Source organism: Pagrus pagrus, assembly GCF_965226575.1.
Source record: "Pagrus pagrus genome assembly, chromosome: 18".
Classification (NCBI taxonomy): Eukaryota; Metazoa; Chordata; class Actinopteri; order Spariformes; family Sparidae; genus Pagrus; species Pagrus pagrus.
In genome coordinates, this window is record NC_140202.1 from 20991688 (window position 1) to 21009518 (window position 17831).

A 17831-nucleotide genomic window follows, 5' to 3' on the forward strand; every position below is an offset into this window, starting at 1 on the left:
TATTGGTGGTCCTGTGAAAAAGGTGAGCTGATTGGACCGTTAGGTATGTGCAAGAGGAGAGACACACACACAGACACAGACACACACACACACCGAGAGGAGATTTAAACCTACTGCTTAAGAGAATCTAAGCAGGGTTAAGAGATTAGACGACACAGGTCTCACAGACACATTTACTGGCAAAATCAAATCTGCAAAACACATCCTTTATTATGAGAGAATGAACAGAAATGCAAAACAAGTAACCTTCGTTTCCAGAAAACAGGAAACTGAACAGTGATGAAAGTGCTGTAGCAGAAACTGGCACTCGAAAGAGCCTTCAACAAACATTCATGGGTAAATAAAAGTTTTTGTGTTGTAATTAATTTCTTTCTTTTATCATAGGAAAGCATTTTAAATGACTTTCCTCCCTTTCTTTTTTTTTTTAACTTCAGTGCATGTTTTACAGGTAGGGCCCCCAGCCCAGGTACATCAGGCAGAGCAGTTTATCGTCTGTGGCTTCCTGTATGAGGTAGTGGACGTGTCCCTCTATAGACAGCGGTAGACCCAGCACTTTATTCCTGCTCTTTATTACTCCCTGCAGACGCTGCTCGATGTCGCAAACGTGGGTTTTAGCCTGGCAGAGAAGAAGGGGAAAGATAAGACAATATGGTACTACTTACACTAAAAATATGACATTTAAAGGTTATATTAGACATGCATGCTGCTCTAAATGTATGTAAACATACTTACAGCGGCAAAATCAAAGAAATACACACACCTTTTCGTTAACTATCTCTCCGGTCTCGTTGGCCTGAGCTTTAGAAAGTCCTTTGGCTTGTTTGCTCCACTCCACCAGCGGGTCATGAAGGAAGGTCTTCAGCACACTTGGGAGACAAATCAAAATACAGAGAGTTAATCATTAAGTTTCTGTGACATCATCACATATATATCATGTTTTATGAGTCAAGTAAATTAGAAATCCATTGGTTTTTCAAGCATGGTTTTAGGTTTTAAGGAATATTTGATAATCATGAAATATTAACGTGTGTGTACCTCATGAGTGGTTCTCTCTGATCTCTCATCAGTCTCAGGGTGACCTCACAGGCCTGTCTGAAGAGACCCTCGGTGCCCATGGGCCCCATGGCGTGGACCATATTCTGGGTCAGACGGAAAGGAACCACCTCTGGCACATCAAATGTCTCCCCCTAGTGGAGAGGGAGAGAAGTAGCATTAGAGAAATTTGGAAAAAGGGAGATGAAAAATGGGAGTACATAGAAACAATATATAAAACAATTTTCCTGATTTCTGTTTAAAGATTTATAACATAAATTCCTCATAATTAATCTAGACTTTAAGACGATTCGAGAAAAACACAAACCTTGTTGAAGAGGCAGTTGAAATCGACGTGAACACACTCCCCAGTGAAAGAGTCAAAGAGGATGTTTTCTCCGTGGCGATCTCCCAGACCCAGGATGTAGCCGACCATAGACATCACAGCAGTGGAGCGACAGTACGCAGAGCGACTGCTGTACCTGTAAACACACGCAATGAGTGATTTACATATATACAGTACATCCAGAGTTGAGACTGCTCCTCTCAAATTATTATTATCGACTTTGCTAGTGAAACAGTGGACCTCAAACATGTACAGTAATTGCAGAAAGAATTGTGGGGTGGGTCGTACCATGACGTGGGGTCAGGGAAAGTCCGGAGGAACCACTCGTGGAAGACCGGGATGTGTCGAGCACACAGCACCTCCTTGTGGATTCGAATCTTCTCCTCAAAGGGAGCCGTTTTTGGCAGAATAAGCTTCCTGAGCTCTTTGCCTGACAGGTAGATACCTTGAACACACATACAAATATAATTCAGCACAATGGTTAAGCTGACAGTTTGTTAATCTTCTCTTCTATTTATTATCTTCATGTAGGAAAATACCTCTCTCCTTATAAAGCTTGGTGAGAATGTGTCGAAGTCCGGCGGTGTTGTTGACCCATTCGATGATGCCGCACTCCTCATTGAGAGGAATCACAGCGTAGGTTCGGATGTGTAGCTCCCTCCGCCTGGACTCAGCATCTTTACGTAGGCACTACACACACACATACACACATACAGTAGAATAAAATTAAAATATTGATTTATTAACATATTAATGAATGATAAAACAAAAAGAGTGTACAAGTATCCTTGTGAACCAATAAATCTTATTGAAATATCACCCACCTTGTTGATGAGGCAGTTGAACTCCATGAGTCTGCAGTCCTTCCTCAGGTCATCTTTAGGTTTACACATCATGGTGTAGCTCCGCCCATCTGAACCCTTCAGACTGATCTTCTTAGGCTTCTGTAAGGAAGCCAAGATCTCCACCTACACACACACAGGTCAGGTTTACGAGGCTTGTTCCACCTCAAGATGACTTTCGAGATCTTAAAATCTGATTTTCTGAGATCATGTCATCTTTGTAACCATGGTTGGTGAGATAAAATCATAAAGTATTCTCAGGCACTCTCCAAGCAAACAACATCTTTTCCCCCTTTCTCTTACAATGTCTTCAAAGCCGTCCAGGTACGCCCAGTGTCCGGGAAAGGCATCATGCTGTGTGTTCGCCCCGCTGGTAGAGGGCAGCGTGGGGATGAGGACTGACTGCAGCGGGATCAGGATCTGGCTGAAGGTGGGCTCCTCCACCAGACGTTTCAGCTGCTTGAAGTGAACGCTCATGCTGAGGGTGGTGCTGTTACCGTCCACCTGAAAGACACATTCACGCAAACATCAACCTGGTGCTCCCTTTCTTTTGTTTTATCCGTCTGCAAACACTCCTGTCCCTGAAGGGGATCAATACATGTTTATTTGATCTATGATAATCTAATCTCGTCTAATGTTGGTCCTGAGGATTTGAGGAATAAACAATTCTTAGATGCATCGCCATGCAGAAGTAATTATCAGAAATTTAAAATTGATTGTTGCTTTTTAATCCCATTGTAGGCCTTTAAAACAGGCATTTATCAAAATAGTAGTAACATTAACCGTGCAGAAGAACATAGTGTGAACACATGCTTTATCACTTTTATGATGAACTTACATTTATCAACACTAATCCATATTGAGAATTTTTTATCAATTTGTCATCTTGAGTTAAAAAATGAATTTGTGTGTGTGTGTACCGGCTTGTTGCAGAGCTCCAGCAGCTTGTCCGTCAGCCTGTTGGCATCGCCGATGAATTTCTCCAAAGAATACTTGAGACTGATGGCTTTCTTAAGGATCTGATTACAGCGATTCATGCGCATCGGGTAGGAAGACTGAACAAAACACAACAAAACACACAGTCAGGAGTACATATATGAGGTATTTTCATAAAAACAATTCAGTAGTCTTGCGTGTTTGTGCAGGTGCCACAACATTTGGTCATTCAATCACACAACTTTTTTATGTTTGTACAGGAAATGAATGAAATGTGTTGTTCACACACAGTGACATACATACAATTACATGGTAGTTTAGATTTTGAAAGTTCTTGAACATGCCCTGACAAATGGAAGTGCAAAGATTCAGTACACAAAACCCTGATTGTTTTGAGGAGACAGAAACACACACCGACACACACGCCTACCTTGGAAACAGCAGTCATTAACCACATGGCCTGTTGGGGGTACGCCAGGAAGACTTTGGCCACGATGGTCATGAGGACGCTGAAGACCTCGTCGCTGGAGTGACACACTCTGGAGATGAGCTGGGAGAAGGCGGTCAGGAACTGGTATGGTGCCAAGTTGGCACAGTTCTCGCTCACCGCCGTGTTGATTTTCGCCAGCTCCTGTCGCATCTGTCTGTCAGCCCGCCCGGCTGTGGTGGAGGATAAGGTAGACAACATTTGAATGTGTTTACATATTTTTCTGTCTCAGCTGTTACAATTATTATTCACCACCCACCTTTCTCACACTCGCACACTTTGGCTCCAAAATCCAGCCAGAGAGACAGCATGCGAGGCATGGCCTGGTAGATGTACTGGTTCCCAAACTGCAAAGCTCTGGAAGGGAAACCCAAGTAAATTATTAAGGATGAAACTAATGAGTCTGTGGTCAATTAAAGGGCTGGGTATCAGAAGCGATAACATCAACTTACTTTCCAAAGTATGTGACAATGTATCGGATGAGGTTCCCCTGTTTCTCCAGCTTGTTATCCGTCACCATTGGCATCACTTTGTCATAGTACTTGGCCAAGTAGAAGTTTCCATCTTCCCACTCAGGCAGAAGGTTGGTCACATCCTAAAACACACAACACACTTTTAAAATAGAGCTGCAACTAACATTTTCTGCACTACTGGGTAATTATTTTTATTAAACAATTACTTAACTGGTCTATAAGATGTCAGAACATTTTGAAAAATGACCATCACATTTTTCCACCTGGAGTAATTCAGTCTACTATCATACAAAAATCATAGCTTTTACCTTGTATGCCTTCATGATGGCGTTGGACTCGAAGTTGGCCGTCTCCTCCATGAAGCGTCCCACCAGCAGCATGGCCTTGCCTTTAGTCTGCAGGCTGCGAGGGTCCGTCAGTGGCTGATCGTCAGGGAAACACTGAGCCACGCCCTTCTGCAGCACGATCAGGGCCTGATGCACGTCGCCCTGAAATTAGATCAACACAGTGGTGTTGTTTTGTGTATTTGTATGGTTAAAAATCATATTTCCTTACAAAGTAACTGAATGCATGATGCATACTTATGAGAGTTTACTTAGAAATCAAGAATCCAAAGTATGCAGTGCAAAAAGATATACATAATTTTTTTATCTGCTTCTTGTTGTTAATTGGCTGAATTTACTGGTTGGTTTTACCTTGGACCAAAGCCACTTGGCCTTCTCTGTGACCAGCTCGGCCAGGTGTGTGTTCTCCGCGTTCAGTAGTGCATTGAAGGCAGTCTGGTGATGTCCTGCCTTTCTGGCCACCCGGGCGCTTTGCAGCCAGCACTCCCCTACCAGCTCCGTGCTCATCGGTCTGCAGCGCAAACACAAGGCCCGATTTGTGATTTGGCCTAATTGACACTGGTTTTGTTCAAATGTATATCTTCATCAGGAGCTCAGATGGCTTTTATTCCACAGTACACAAGAAAGACACAGTTGCCTGAAATAACACAACTTAGTTATTTGTGGTTAACTAAGCTAATAGCTGTTTTGGCTGCAGCCATTTTCTACATCCTTACTGTGGTCCCAGGCTGAACAGGGCACGACGGAGGGCCAGGATTGGCTCCTTGGCCCTGAATGAATTCTGGGTCATCTCCAGGCGGTCAGACCAATGAAGAGGCAGCTGGCTGAGACTGGGGGCGGAGCGTTCCCTCTGTTTCTGGAGCTCAGTGAAAGTGTGCTCCAACTCGCTGAGCATGTGGAGCCTTATCAGATATACACACACACACACAGATTTTGGATTCACAAGTTAATGCCTCGGACAAAGTAGGAAACATAACTGAGTCCATGAATACACAGACAGACCTGACGATGTACTCGTATCCTCTCTGGTAGGTCCCACACTCATAACTGGCAGCTGATAGAGGGACGACCTGTTCCTTCCTCACCAGCTTCAGCTTCTCGTAGAAAGTCTCTCCATCCTGCTTCTTAGCCGACAGGAGTAACTGGCCGAGCCGCACACCCCAGGTACTGGACTGACGGTCTGCTGACACAACAGCAGTTTTTGTTTTTTACCAATAGATATCTATTGCTGCCACCAACGGTTCAAGATGTTGCAGCCTTTAAGGACATCTGTGTATTTTATTACCTGAGCTCAAATAATCCTCCAGCAGGTCCCACTGCCCGAGCTTCCAAGCTGCCTCCACTCTGTAGGTGTTCAGCTCCGACTTCCACTGCTGCCTAAATGTGTACAACACAGCTAAATTCAGTGGACCATAACTGACTTACTGTTTAGGTATAAAACAGTCTAGTAAGAAACCATCAAGAAGTCAAGTCACAAGACTAACAATAACAAAAAACAATGTATTCCTCCTATGAATCATAAAGCACCTTAAGTGAGAATGAGATGGTGTTTGTGTGTGTCTCACTTGTTGGCCAGTACTCCATTGACCTGAGTGATGACTGTTGACAGCTGTCCCAGGCCGAGCATAGAGGTCATCACCCCGTGATAGTGACCAATCTATACACAAGAGGCGAAATGGCAATGAAACAGTGAAAGAACTACAGAAAGATTCAACAGCTAATAGCACACAGTTATCTTCCTACACAGAGCTTTCTATGAGCTCTGGCATGCCTTGATAAAACTCACAGGCGTCAATAAAAACAATAAAAGCAATAATGACTCTTAATCACAAAGCTCTGATTCCTGAAGTGGGGAATAGGTGTGGTTTTAAACATTCAAAGTAAAAAAAACACTAAAATATGGTGTTTTTGTGTGTGTGAGCTTGTGTGTGTGTGTGTGTGTGTGTGTGTACCTGGTCTGACTCCAGCTGTATGGCTCGGTCGTAGCAGGCAGTTGCGTCTCGGAGCAGCCCGATGCTCTCGTGCTCCAGTATCTGTTCCCGTAGCGACGGCTCCTCCCGCCTCAGGGCGTTGACCCCCCTTACTCCGTCGGGCTCATGCATCGCAGCGTACAGAGTCTGCAAAATTAAATAAATAAATAAATAACATTTTAGTTTAGTACATATTTAATTGCTTTGAACGTCAGTCTGATTAGTTAATATATGATCCTGCTTGAAAAGAAATGCGCTCACACACGTTATCCAGGAAAGAGATTTAAATGACAGTTAATTTGTTGTCTGACCTGCAGGAAGGTGAGATGGTCCTGGATGTTCTCCTTGTTTTCTAAGATGTAGGCTTCAAAGTGCATGAGGGCACGAGTGTACGCTTTGGAGCGCAGAGAGGCCTTCGCCAGAACGTCCTGTGGGATACCCTTTAGGAAGGCCACCACACGCTGGTAATCCCCACTCTCTGCAATAAAACATGTTTGTTTGTTACTTCAAGCCTTTATTAATCATGAATGTAATCATGCAGATGTGTAAATATTTTCCATATTTTCATCTAAATAATTGTCTGTTCTGTTTTTGCTGACTTATGTAACACAGATGATTTCAGAACAGTCTTCAGATCTCTTTGAATAACACTCAAGATATGAACCAAGGAAGAAAAGAGTGTGTTTTTGTTTTGGTCTCTAACCGTTGTTTTTGGGTTTGGAGTACAGGATGTGGCGACTCCACTGCATCAGGTGGGACAACATGCTGAACACAGTCTGAATGCTGAGCTGCGATAGACTGGAGGCAGTCTCCTGACACCGCCCTCCTCCTCTTCCATCACCGTCCTTCAACACGGCCAGCATCTCCTCCGTTACCTGGAAGCAGGCGTGTTATTATTACTTAAAAACTCAGCCAGATCTGCAGGAACTTCTTGTGCAAGTGCACGTGATGCAGATGTTTCCTCACCTCCCGTTGCTCTGAAGGTGTGCAGCCAAGCAGCATGTAGAGCAGAATATGAGGCAGCAGGTAGATCGTGACCTTGTAGTCGTGTTTGATGATGAAACTACAGCAGGTGAAGACTCTGCTGGCCAGCTCATGTCTCACCTACAAAACAACAAACAAACAACAACAAATGCATAAAAAATGTTAAATTATTTTCCTTAAATGTGTTTATTTTGTTGTTGGTCTTCATCTTCATAATCTGTGAAAAAAGGCCTACAGAAAGCAGGTATAAATCCTATAAAATGTGACAAAACTGCTAAATATCTGACAATTTGTAAGAGATGATACATGATCCCACTGATGTGCATCTGTTTGGCCTTTCAAAAGTGAAGGATAAATCAGCTGACCTTGCTGATGAGGTATCCAGCCCAGGTGGCCGACCAATCAGAGAACTTGCTGCCTGCCTTACTCAAGTACACTGGCTTCTTCAGTTTGGACCAGTTAACCTCCCTCTGGCTGCTCTTATACCTAAAGACAGAGAGGGAAAAGAGAAGAAAAGATAATTCGTATTTGATTTGCTGAATTATGTGTGACAGGATCAGGGTGTGTATGTAAACTCTAGTACCTGCTGTTGAGGTGTGGTTCCAGTATTTCTTGAATCTGCTCTGGGAATCTCCTCCACAGACGGCGCCCTGGTGAGTCGGTTCGACCCTCACGACACTCAAAGATGGACAGCAGCTCCTGCAGTGCACCAACACATGATGTGAGAACAGAAAGGGTAATGGAAGGTGCACACAGTATCAAGTATGAGTGTAGCGTGTGTGTGCACCTGTATTGCATAAGCAGCAGAGTCCTGTGCTCTCACGTCATCAGCGTAAGCCAGAAATGTTCTGGTCAGCTCAGTCAGAAGGTCGTAGGCGAAGTTGGGATCATCAACCCCACTCTGTATAAAGAAAAATAGACTTTTATCCTCAATCAAACAAATGTTTGCCCTATTTGCACGTACAGCTTCGGTCTTGTCTAGCTTACCACGAAGGTGTTGCGGTCACCATGGGTGTGTGTGTGTGACAGGTCCAGACGTCCGGGGTCTACGGCCCCCAGCTCCCCCAGACACTCCCCACAGAGGAGCCGGGCCTCCGGGGCTGAGTCCTGGCAGCCCTTCAGCAGCACTGACACCAGGTTGGAGATGACCGGCTCCACCGCCTCACTCGCACACACCTGCCGCAGCAGCCACTCCTGCACACACGAAAAGGAAAATTTATGGTAGCGGATCAAAGATTGCAAACAAGAAGCTTGAGCTCTTGAGCTCTGGTCCTTTCTGAGGTGGCTGTCTTAAAATGTGTGTTTATGTTTGTGTACCTGCTGGCTGTGCATCATGTCTTTGAGGCTGGTCAGTGCATGAATCCTGACGTCAACGTTTTCATGTTGCACGGCCCTCATGGAGAGCTGCAGCGCTGCGGCCAGGTCACTGCTGCTGGCTGTCAGCTGCAGGGAATCGCATATTATATCTTTAACATCACTGATGATGTCACCATCAGCGTCCTTCATTTACTTCATCGCCATCGCCTTCTTGTCCATACTAACCTTCTTGTAGTTCTGCAGAACAGTGTGGATGTCTTTCAGCTCAGGGTGGTCTGGCAGGAAGTAAATCTCATGGAGGTAGTCGTTCACTTCTTCCCTGTGGGAAAATGACTGAATTAGATCTCTGCTGTCGGAAGTCTTTAATTGTCTGCTCATTTCTAAATCAAAACATGGGCTTTGTTCTCAAATTAATTATATCATTATCTCGGGAAAACAAAGTTTCGTTATCTCGAGATAATTATCTCGTTATCTCGGGAAAACGGCTGTTGAATATCGAGATAATAACTCGAGATCTTGAGGAAACAAATGAAATTAACTCGTTATCACGGGAAAACGGAAGAAATAAAATGTATGAATGCATGGCCCTTTAGAGATTTCGTAGTTTTGTGTTTATTTGATTCATTTTATTTTTCAGTGTAGAAAAACTCAGGTACTATTTTTTGAGGTTATAAAATGTTGCTTTGATGTAAAAAGTAACATTTAAACTAAAGCATGAAAACAATGAAAATTATTTTGGTTCTGAACTTTACAAGTTTTGATGTGTAACATTCTCAACAGGCTTTGTTTGGTAGTTTTTCCACATTCATCTTAATTTTATTTGGGATGCATGATAATATCGGCAATTTGTCGTATCAGTGAACAAAGGCTTTAAAATGAAATATCAGCATCGGCCTGAAATGATCATTTCTGCCGATATGACAGCCGATACATGACGGTGCTTTAGTGTGTTACCTGTTGTCCAGTATCAGGAAGCGGATAATAGCAGCAGTTTCTTTGGGCTGCAGTGGGATCAGGGGCAGGAGTGCAACGATAACATGACTCAGGAGAGGGCCCAAGTGTGTCGGCTCCACGCTCCTCACAAAACACTCCCACGTCCTGTTCAAACAGGAAGACGGATTTAATACACAGAATCAGACACAGGCGTTTGTGTAAATCACAGTATCAGTTAGTTAATCAAGTATTTAACAGTTAAAAGTTAGGAATTGTCAGTCTTTGGTTTTCAATAAACTAAAAAAAGGTAACATGTCAGGTTGAGTGTGTGTGAGTGTGTTCACTGACTGGCAGCAGAGCAGAGGGAAGTCCTCTCTGTATCGAAGGCCCGTGCGGAGCGTCGTCATCATCTTTACTCTGACAGAGCTGATGTGTTTGGAGCCCATCAGTCGCATTAGAGCCATCACACTTGTCAACGCCTGCACACAAAAGAGGTGGACACTTTTACATTACACAAGCTAAACCAACTGTACTAGTACTGGCTTCAAACAGGACCTCTGCGAATCCTCTCACTGAAAGGACATATTTTAAAATACAAGGTATTAAATGAGTTGTCAGCTGTGGATCACACACCAGCTTCTTGCGATCCTTCTCTCCTGCGCTGGAGCTGAGCAGCTGCATGTTGAAGAAGGCGAGAATTCCCAGCAGCTTCGGCTGAAGGTAGTCCGCCTGTCATACGAGGAAAAATACAGATTCCTGATCATTGATCCTTTTTGTTTTAAAACCCTGTTTCCCTGAATACCCCAGTACACGTGGACAAGGCCTTAGTCAAAGCACAAGATGAAGCTGCACCATATCTCACTCACACATACCATGCGTTCTGGTATAGTGATGTCTCTGGGACCTTGATACGGGTCGTCATTGGACGCAAAGGAAGCCAGGATCGCCAGTCCGTTGAACACCTGCAATGGTAAACCACATCAAGATAATTAATTACTGAGAAGAATGCACTCAAGTGCTGCAGGAAGATATGCTGAGAAAGGCTGGATTTGTAGTTGAACTTTCTGACCTGTTGATAGTGTTCTCCCAGGCGCAGCAGCAGCTCATTGTGAAGACCCTGGAAGTCTTGCCTCAGCAGAGAGCCCAGTTCAATCTCTGTCTCACTCTGGCACATCATTAGGAAAACAAACATAAATCAGTCTGCTAAACTTATTCATTACTATGGAGCAAAGCCACTTCAGCACCATTGATTATTTATCAGCCTTGTCACACAGCTGGGACTCACTCCACTGCCAAAGTGTCATTATCTGATTAATGCTCTTGAGAGTTTTGGCCGACCTTAATATTAATTTCTTCCAAAGGTTGCTTTGCCCCCGTGCTTTAAATCATACAAGCTGTTTCATTAATTTTGGTGACAGTGACACTTAATAATGAAATCTGTCTTTCGTTTATATGATTTCTTTCTTCTATTAATATGCAGGTTATTTTCGATGGGGATGAGAGCTGAGAAATGTAGATTCTGTTTACAATTACTTTGCTATAGCGTCAATGTTCAGACAATGACAGATTAATACCTGTAGGTAGTGGAAAGCCCTCTCCAGCTCCTCCTTGGTGCAGGAACAGACCAGATGGCTGAAGATGTACTTGAAGTTGTTGATCAGGATCTCTCTCCTGTTTGCCTTCAGCTCATTGGCCAGGGTACGGATGAGGGCGGAGCCAGTGGAGCTCGCCTTGGCTGCCAGGTAGGGCAGGAGCACCTGCAGGGTCCTCTACATGCACAAGTAGGGATAGAAACGTATTAACTCACGGTCACACATGCACATATACATAAAACAGTCTTATTGTACTATCGCTCAATTTGATTTTGTATAGTTCAGTGTTTGACATACAGTGAGGAAGCGGTGGAGGTCCGGGAAATCAAAAGCATGTGCGATCTGAGCCAGGATGTCCAGGGCCAGCTCTCTCTGATTGGCCGATTCACTGCCCTGATCGGGAGTGCTCCGCAAGGCTGACGCATGACGTGAATGTAGCGACTCCACCAGGAACTAAACACATCGAAGAAAGAACAAATTAAAACCAGTATGTTTATATAATAACTAATTATTATCCATAATATTATGGATTGAGTATTCAGGTGACAAAATGTGTAAATTGAACACTGTCTTATAGCCCAAGTTTACTGAAGCAGCATTAAAGATTTTATACCTGGCAAATTGGGTTCTTGTACTGGCTGAAGAGGGTCTGAAGCTTGAGACCCTTGGCGGTGGCGAGGGCTCTGATCTGAGCGTACGCAGCCACAGACACCGGGGACGACTTGGACAGCAGACAGTGGAGCAGCCGCAGCAGAGAGAACGACACCAAGCTGCCCTGAGACGCTCTAACAGAAGAGGAGAGAGATTAATTCAACCAAAACAATATCTTTTAGATTACTGCATAGTCTGAAGTTTCTTGTTTCTTGTCCCTGCTTTCTTGTTTTGGTCATAAATAAACATACTTTTTATGCTGAGCAAATTAAGGTATATCTGAGTGATGACAACACAGCTGGTGATGCTACTTTTTGCTCTTTGCAAAGACGAAAGGTGACCCGTACCTGCCAATCTCTCCAGTAGTGAGGATGAGAGTGTTACGCAGCTCGTCGTCTCTGTTGAGTTTAGCGTTGTTGAATGCCTCTTTCAGGCGGGCAACCAGGAGCTTGAACAGCGAGAAGACACACAAACACATCATCAAAAAACTATTTTTATAAGTAATAATCCCAATATTGTGAGGTCTTTTAGATGTGTAAAGTACAGGTAACTCTCACCTCGCTCAGAGAGTCCTGCTCGGAGTTCCTGGTGGTCTCTGTCAGCAGAAAACGCACTGATTGGCTGAAGCGTATCCTGACCACTGGATCTGAGTCCTCCATTAGACCAATCAGAGCACAGAGAACTGCCCGGGAGTCGCTGTCTCCACCAGCCAGGTTCACGTGCCGGCAGAGGTGAGGCAGAGCTTCTAGGAAAGCTAAGAAAGCAAAATGAAAAAGTAAGTATACGTTTTTTTTAATGCCTTCTGCAAGATTATAATGGAAGAAAACAACAAACAAACAAACAAACAAACAAACAAAAAAGTACCTTGTTTAACACTACTTGGAGCTTGCCCTCTGAGCAGTGGCAGGAAGGGTTTGACAACATTCGCCCTGAGGGATGGCGAGGTGTTCCCAGCATGCTCTGCTGCTAGGCTGATTTGATGGCAGAGGATCTCAGGAGGACGACTGAACTCTGTGCGGGTGTCACTGAGCTGGGAGAGCCCTGACTGGATACAACTCAGCTGACCAATGATCCTGGCTAGCTCCGTCTTCACCTTCTCTGAACCGTCCTCCAGCCTGGAACTGCAAACGCACACCATGAACATGATGACAAAAGTCTGCGATTGTGCTTGTGATGTTATAACTTTAAATGTGCGTACAGCAGAGTAGTCCCGATGAGGTTGTGGTGTTTCTTTCCCAGGTGGTGAAGAAGAAGAGGAAAGGCCCTGACTGCTGCCGCTCTCACCACCTCATCTGCACTCTGCAACGTCTTGGAAAATACACACACGCGCCACGTGTCACACACACCGGGAAGCAGGAGGGCCAGGAGTGACACACAGTCTGCCTGGATCTCAGATGCTAGAAAGAAACACACAGTTTGACGTCAATTTGGAGTTTTTACAATGGAAATTGACTAGTGAACTGCTGGACCAGTGAAGTCAAATACTCACAATAGCAGAAGCTTAGTCTTTGAGCAAAGGAGGGCAGCCAGGAGGGGAATCCTGAACTCTTATAGGCTGACACAGACTTGTTCTCACACACCCAGGGTAGAGAGAGTAGAACACACACTCGCGACTGGATCCTGTCCTCACTGTGGCTGCTCACTAGACACAAAGTCACACATGATGATGCAAGTAGATAATGATCAATAAACTCTACTCGAAAAGATGCATTTTGGGGGTTTATTGCTGCCACAGAATTCAAAGTAAAGCTTGTTTTTACACTCAATCATGACAAATAATGTCAAAAATAACTGACAATATGCTTTTGTCATGACATGAATAAATAAATGGCTTATAAATACCAAAGCAAGCAAATAAAATACATAGGAACAGCATGCATAATGTGATTTTTCTGAGTATACATCCTTACTCGTCAGGTAGAGGATGGAGTCCAAGATCCCAACAGTAGTCTGGACAGTGGACTGGAAGTAGTCCTGGCTTGAGATGGGTTGAGCGCCTCCTTCTAACACTGACTGACAGCTCTTCAAGGCTCTGCCCAGAGTCTCAGGGGGCACCCAGAGAAGAGGAGAAGGGCTGTAAAGAAAGAAAGAAAGTAAATTATGCTCAGTGAAAGAATGTCACAAAACTGCAGTGCAAAGGTAGTCATTCTTACAAAGTTTGAATTTTAGTGTGTAAGAAAGGAAAGGAAAGAGAGCATGACTAAATGTTTGCGTATTACCTGGTGGGAGAGCAGCAGAGAGCTGCCAGGTGGAGGATGAGGGCCACACCCTGCAGGGCAGCGAGAGTCTGTGTGGTTTCCTGTTCCCCAGAGTCAGAGTTCAGTAAGGTCAGCAGCTCCTCCAGCCGACTGTTCACCACAGCCCAGACCTCACTGTGAACACGCATGTCAACCTCACTAAAGACAGAGACACATAAACATTTAAATAAAGATTTCACAGGAAATTTTATTGATTAGTAATACAGCTTTACAATACAGGTTTGTAAGGATTTTAATTTGCTTCAAACCACTATCTGAGTAAGTGAAAGTTACACATTATTAGACAACCTAAAACCGCATTTTTCAAGTAATAATAATCTCTTTCATATCAGCGCATATAGGACAACATATATGCTGGTACCGATATATCTGTGATAGGCTATTATCGATGTTAATGTTTATAAACTCACTCTGATATTGATTTGGCTGTTTTGCTGTCACTGGTGGCAGATTTGCAGGATTTCTTCGCAGGAGTTTCTCCGTCTCCTGACTTCTGCACCACAGCCACAGTCTCAGCCTTCAGCGCAGCTTGGAGAAATCCCTCCACGCACTAAAGAACACGAAGAGTGAGAGTAAATTTGTGACCAATGTTGTCAAACGTAAAAGCAAGAGATTTTACAAAGAAACATGAAGAAGAGAATCGTACTTCTGCTTGATTTTCTGTTCCGACGGTGCTTGCCAGCATCCGGCAGACCTCGGTGACTCGCTGCCTTCTTAACAAAACAGCACTTTCATAAACTGCTCCAACAGATAGCAAGAAGCTGAAGAGCCAGCAGAGTGATTCTTTAACCTCTGTCCCCAATTTGACGCCTGCCCCGCCAAGAGTGCAAACGCATTCGAACACCTGCGAGAGATAGATGGGCTCAAAGTGTGAGTGAGAGACACCAGACGACTGAAACACACAGCGAGTCAGGTGTCGCAGCTCTCCTTCATAGAGATCTTTCCCATCCAAGTCTGTGTTTGCTGCGTGTGTGTAGGAGTGTGTTTCCAGCAAGTGAAGGTAGGCCGTGAAGAACTCGTGGCACTGCATCTGAGGAAACCCTCCCAGCTCCACCAGGTTCCTCAGCATCACCATGGAGGTCTTCCTCAGCCTGGTGTTGCCGTTGGCCAGGAAGGCACAAGCCGTCTCCCAGGCCACACTGACATCACGACGGGAGACAACCCCCCTCAGGACGTCAGTTACGACTGCGATCGTCATGGCAGAGAGCGACTCCAGGGCAGCAGGAGAGGAGAGCGCAAGGGTTGAGGGGGTGAGGTACGTGGAGGCACAAACGGAGGAGATCCTGAAGCACTCAAGTGTTACGGGCCACTGTTTTTGTGTGCGAGTGTGTCCCTTTCCTGCCAGCGTGGCAACATGCGTGTACAGGATGTCGCCGAGTTCCTGGCACAAAAAAATGAGGTCCCGAGAGAGACCGCTGCAGATGAACGGTGCCCGAACTCTCAGAGTGTGAAGTAAGGAGCACAGCACCGCAGAGACCCGCCTGTGGATCATGTCACAGTCTGGAGCTGCTGCCACACGAAGCAAACGCACCGCCACCCACTTACTGAAGTCTGAATCAAGGAAGGAATGAGGAGACGTCAGAGGCGGAGAAAGAAAACACATAAAATTCTAACATAAATAGCAATTTTTCACATTTTTAAATCAGATTTTTGAAGAGCAACTTGTACCGGTGCAGCTCTGCGTGGTGTCTGGGTACTCGGCAGGCTGGCAGGCAGGGTTGGCAAACATCAGTGACGAGGATTTGATTATATGCTGCAAAAAGTCCAGCAGCATCACGCAGGCCGGCTCCGAACTGGACTTCTTGTTCAGCCCGAGGGCAACTGGAAGACACACAAACAATTCTCGAGTCACAAAATGATCAAATGCAGTCAGAAAAGAAAGAGAAATGTGTTTTTTGTGTGCTTTTATTGCTTTAATATTTAATGCAACCTGCAGCAAGAGGACACTGATTTGCTTTGAGGAGCCACAAGCAGTCAGGGATTGTTTGAACGATTCAAAGTTAAATAGACACACTCTTGAAGCTTTTATAGTTTTACTAAGCTGTGTTCGACCTCTGTACTGGGCTTTACTGTCAGGTGTATCTGATATTGTTGAAGTTGTCCACCTCATCCTGACTTACCGACGTCCACATCCGTCAGTATCCTGTCAATGAACTGACAGAGGATCTGTCGAGGTTTCTGCACCGCCTGGTCGTACTCAGCCGCGCTGGCACTGCACACACCGACAGAGTGTAAGGTTATTTATGGAAACGTGACACAGCGAAGGTTTTAATCAACTTAACTGAGGTTTATACGGCTAACTTCAACTTAGAGCAGCTTCAGAGTCTACTGCTAGCAGGTTAGCTTAGCCAACTTTCCTCACCTGGCCAGCTCCTGAAGAGCCGGTATCATCGCAGACATCTCCAGTCCCTCCATCTTTACAGCAGCTTCGTGTCGCTATCTGAACGACGTCTTTAAAAATATAACATGACGGATTTGTCAGGTTATTTTAAGCAGCATACGCCTCCACGTCCTGTCCATCACGTCAGGTCTTTCGAAAACTTTCGCTCCAAAATGACGTTGTGTGTTTTGGTACGGCAGCCACCGAGGGCCATTCCACCTGAAGAAAAACTCGAACTACACTGCGCCCCCTGGCGGAGGAGTTGTTAATGACTTACAGTGGTGGAAGAAGTACTCCTTTTACTTGGGTAATAGTAGCAATACCACAGTGTCGATTTACTCTATTACAAGAACGATGACATAATCAATAGAGGAAAAATAGTATTAGTATCAAAACATCCCAAAAGTACTATAAAGCATGAATCATGCAGAGTGGCCCATTTAATAATAATATTCTATTAATGTATTATAAATACTGATGCATTAAAACAAGTCCCCATCTACTTCTGTTGTGTTGGAGAATGCTGCAATGCTGTTTTGATGTGAAGCTCCAGAAATGTTTTGTGGACTTCACTTCAACTTTACTCGACTTTCCATCGGCAAGGACGTGAGTATTGACTGAATTTTCATTTTTGGCTGAATTTATCGTTTAATTCATCAATAATTATAATGAATATAAGTATAAATAAGTATTTTGATGTTAGTACTTTCACTTAAGTAAGATTTTGAATGCAGGACTTTTACTTGTACTCGTATTTTTACACTGTGGTATCACTATTTTACTGAATTAAAGGTCTGAGTACTTCCTCCACAATTGAAAAAATACAACAGAGTAAAAAAGTTAAGTATTTTCCTCCAAAATATAGTGGATTGGAAGTAAAGAGGAGATGGAAATGGATGTACTCAAGTTCAGTAGTAAGTAATCCACAATAATCCGAATAAAAGTACTCCTGACTGAGAGTAATTGTCTCATCATATGGTTTTACTTCACATCACAAGCTTCAACCAGACTGTTAAAACACACAGTGTAAGATTTTCTTTAAAGGGCAACTGGTAACATCCACCACAAGGTGGCGTAGCCTGCACACCAGACTCAACCTGTGCTGACAACACCACAATGGCTTACTTGGTTATATTTTATTTTATATTTTATTTAACCTTCAAAATAAATGTAGTAGAGTGAAGAAGTACAGCATTTCTCTCAGAAATACATAAGAGTGAAAGGGTAAATTAGCAGAAAATGGATTTACTCAAGTAAAGTACTTTTGAAATGAATGAAAATGTGCC

The 17831-nt window shown here is 44.1% G+C and overlaps 1 protein-coding gene across 2 annotated transcripts; it reads right to left on the reverse strand.

Moving 5' to 3' along the window:
• Nucleotides 1-185: 185 nt before the first annotated feature.
• LOC311273828 (serine/threonine-protein kinase ATR-like) lies at nt 186-16728 on the reverse strand. Of its 2 annotated transcripts, none has more exons than XM_084381090.1 (48): nt 16528-16728; nt 16286-16377; nt 15834-15986; nt 14812-15716; nt 14576-14715; nt 14127-14303; nt 13818-13981; nt 13397-13549; nt 13106-13304; nt 12772-13028; nt 12465-12661; nt 12255-12355; nt 11870-12041; nt 11554-11709; nt 11239-11433; nt 10734-10829; nt 10537-10626; nt 10298-10393; nt 10013-10143; nt 9686-9829; nt 8957-9050; nt 8732-8857; nt 8402-8608; nt 8202-8315; nt 7998-8113; nt 7780-7900; nt 7397-7534; nt 7134-7305; nt 6742-6908; nt 6413-6577; nt 6026-6117; nt 5746-5837; nt 5463-5640; nt 5177-5362; nt 4812-4971; nt 4425-4604; nt 4096-4238; nt 3903-4000; nt 3587-3816; nt 3141-3275; nt 2524-2724; nt 2203-2346; nt 1918-2068; nt 1667-1823; nt 1361-1514; nt 1036-1187; nt 761-866; nt 186-616 (listed from the first exon to the last, which is right to left on the reverse strand). In XM_084381090.1, exons 1-48 carry the CDS (start codon nt 16578-16580, stop codon nt 443-445), a joined length of 7824 nt encoding a protein of 2607 aa, XP_084237216.1. In that variant the 5' UTR covers nt 16581-16728; the 3' UTR covers nt 186-442. The 2 variants fall into 2 exon arrangements, with proteins under 2 accessions (XP_084237216.1, XP_084237215.1); XM_084381089.1 differs by having other exon boundaries at nt 5463-5643.
• Nucleotides 16729-17831: the final 1103 nt, after the last annotated feature.

What these genes read in the sequence shown, in the direction of transcription:
- LOC311273828 (XM_084381089.1), bottom strand. Translation starts at nt 16,580, where the DNA reads ATGGAGGGACTGGAGATGTCTGCGATGATACCGGCTCTTCAGGAGCTG. An exon ending in TGGGAGAACACTATCAACAG is followed by an intron (nt 10,627 to 10,733) that starts GTCAGAAAGTTC and finishes TTACCATTGCAG; the next exon opens with GTGTTCAACGGACTGGCGAT. An exon ending in TTCTGCAGAACTACAAGAAG is followed by an intron (nt 8,858 to 8,956) that starts GTTAGTATGGAC and finishes GATTCCCTGCAG; the next exon opens with CTGACAGCCAGCAGCAGTGA.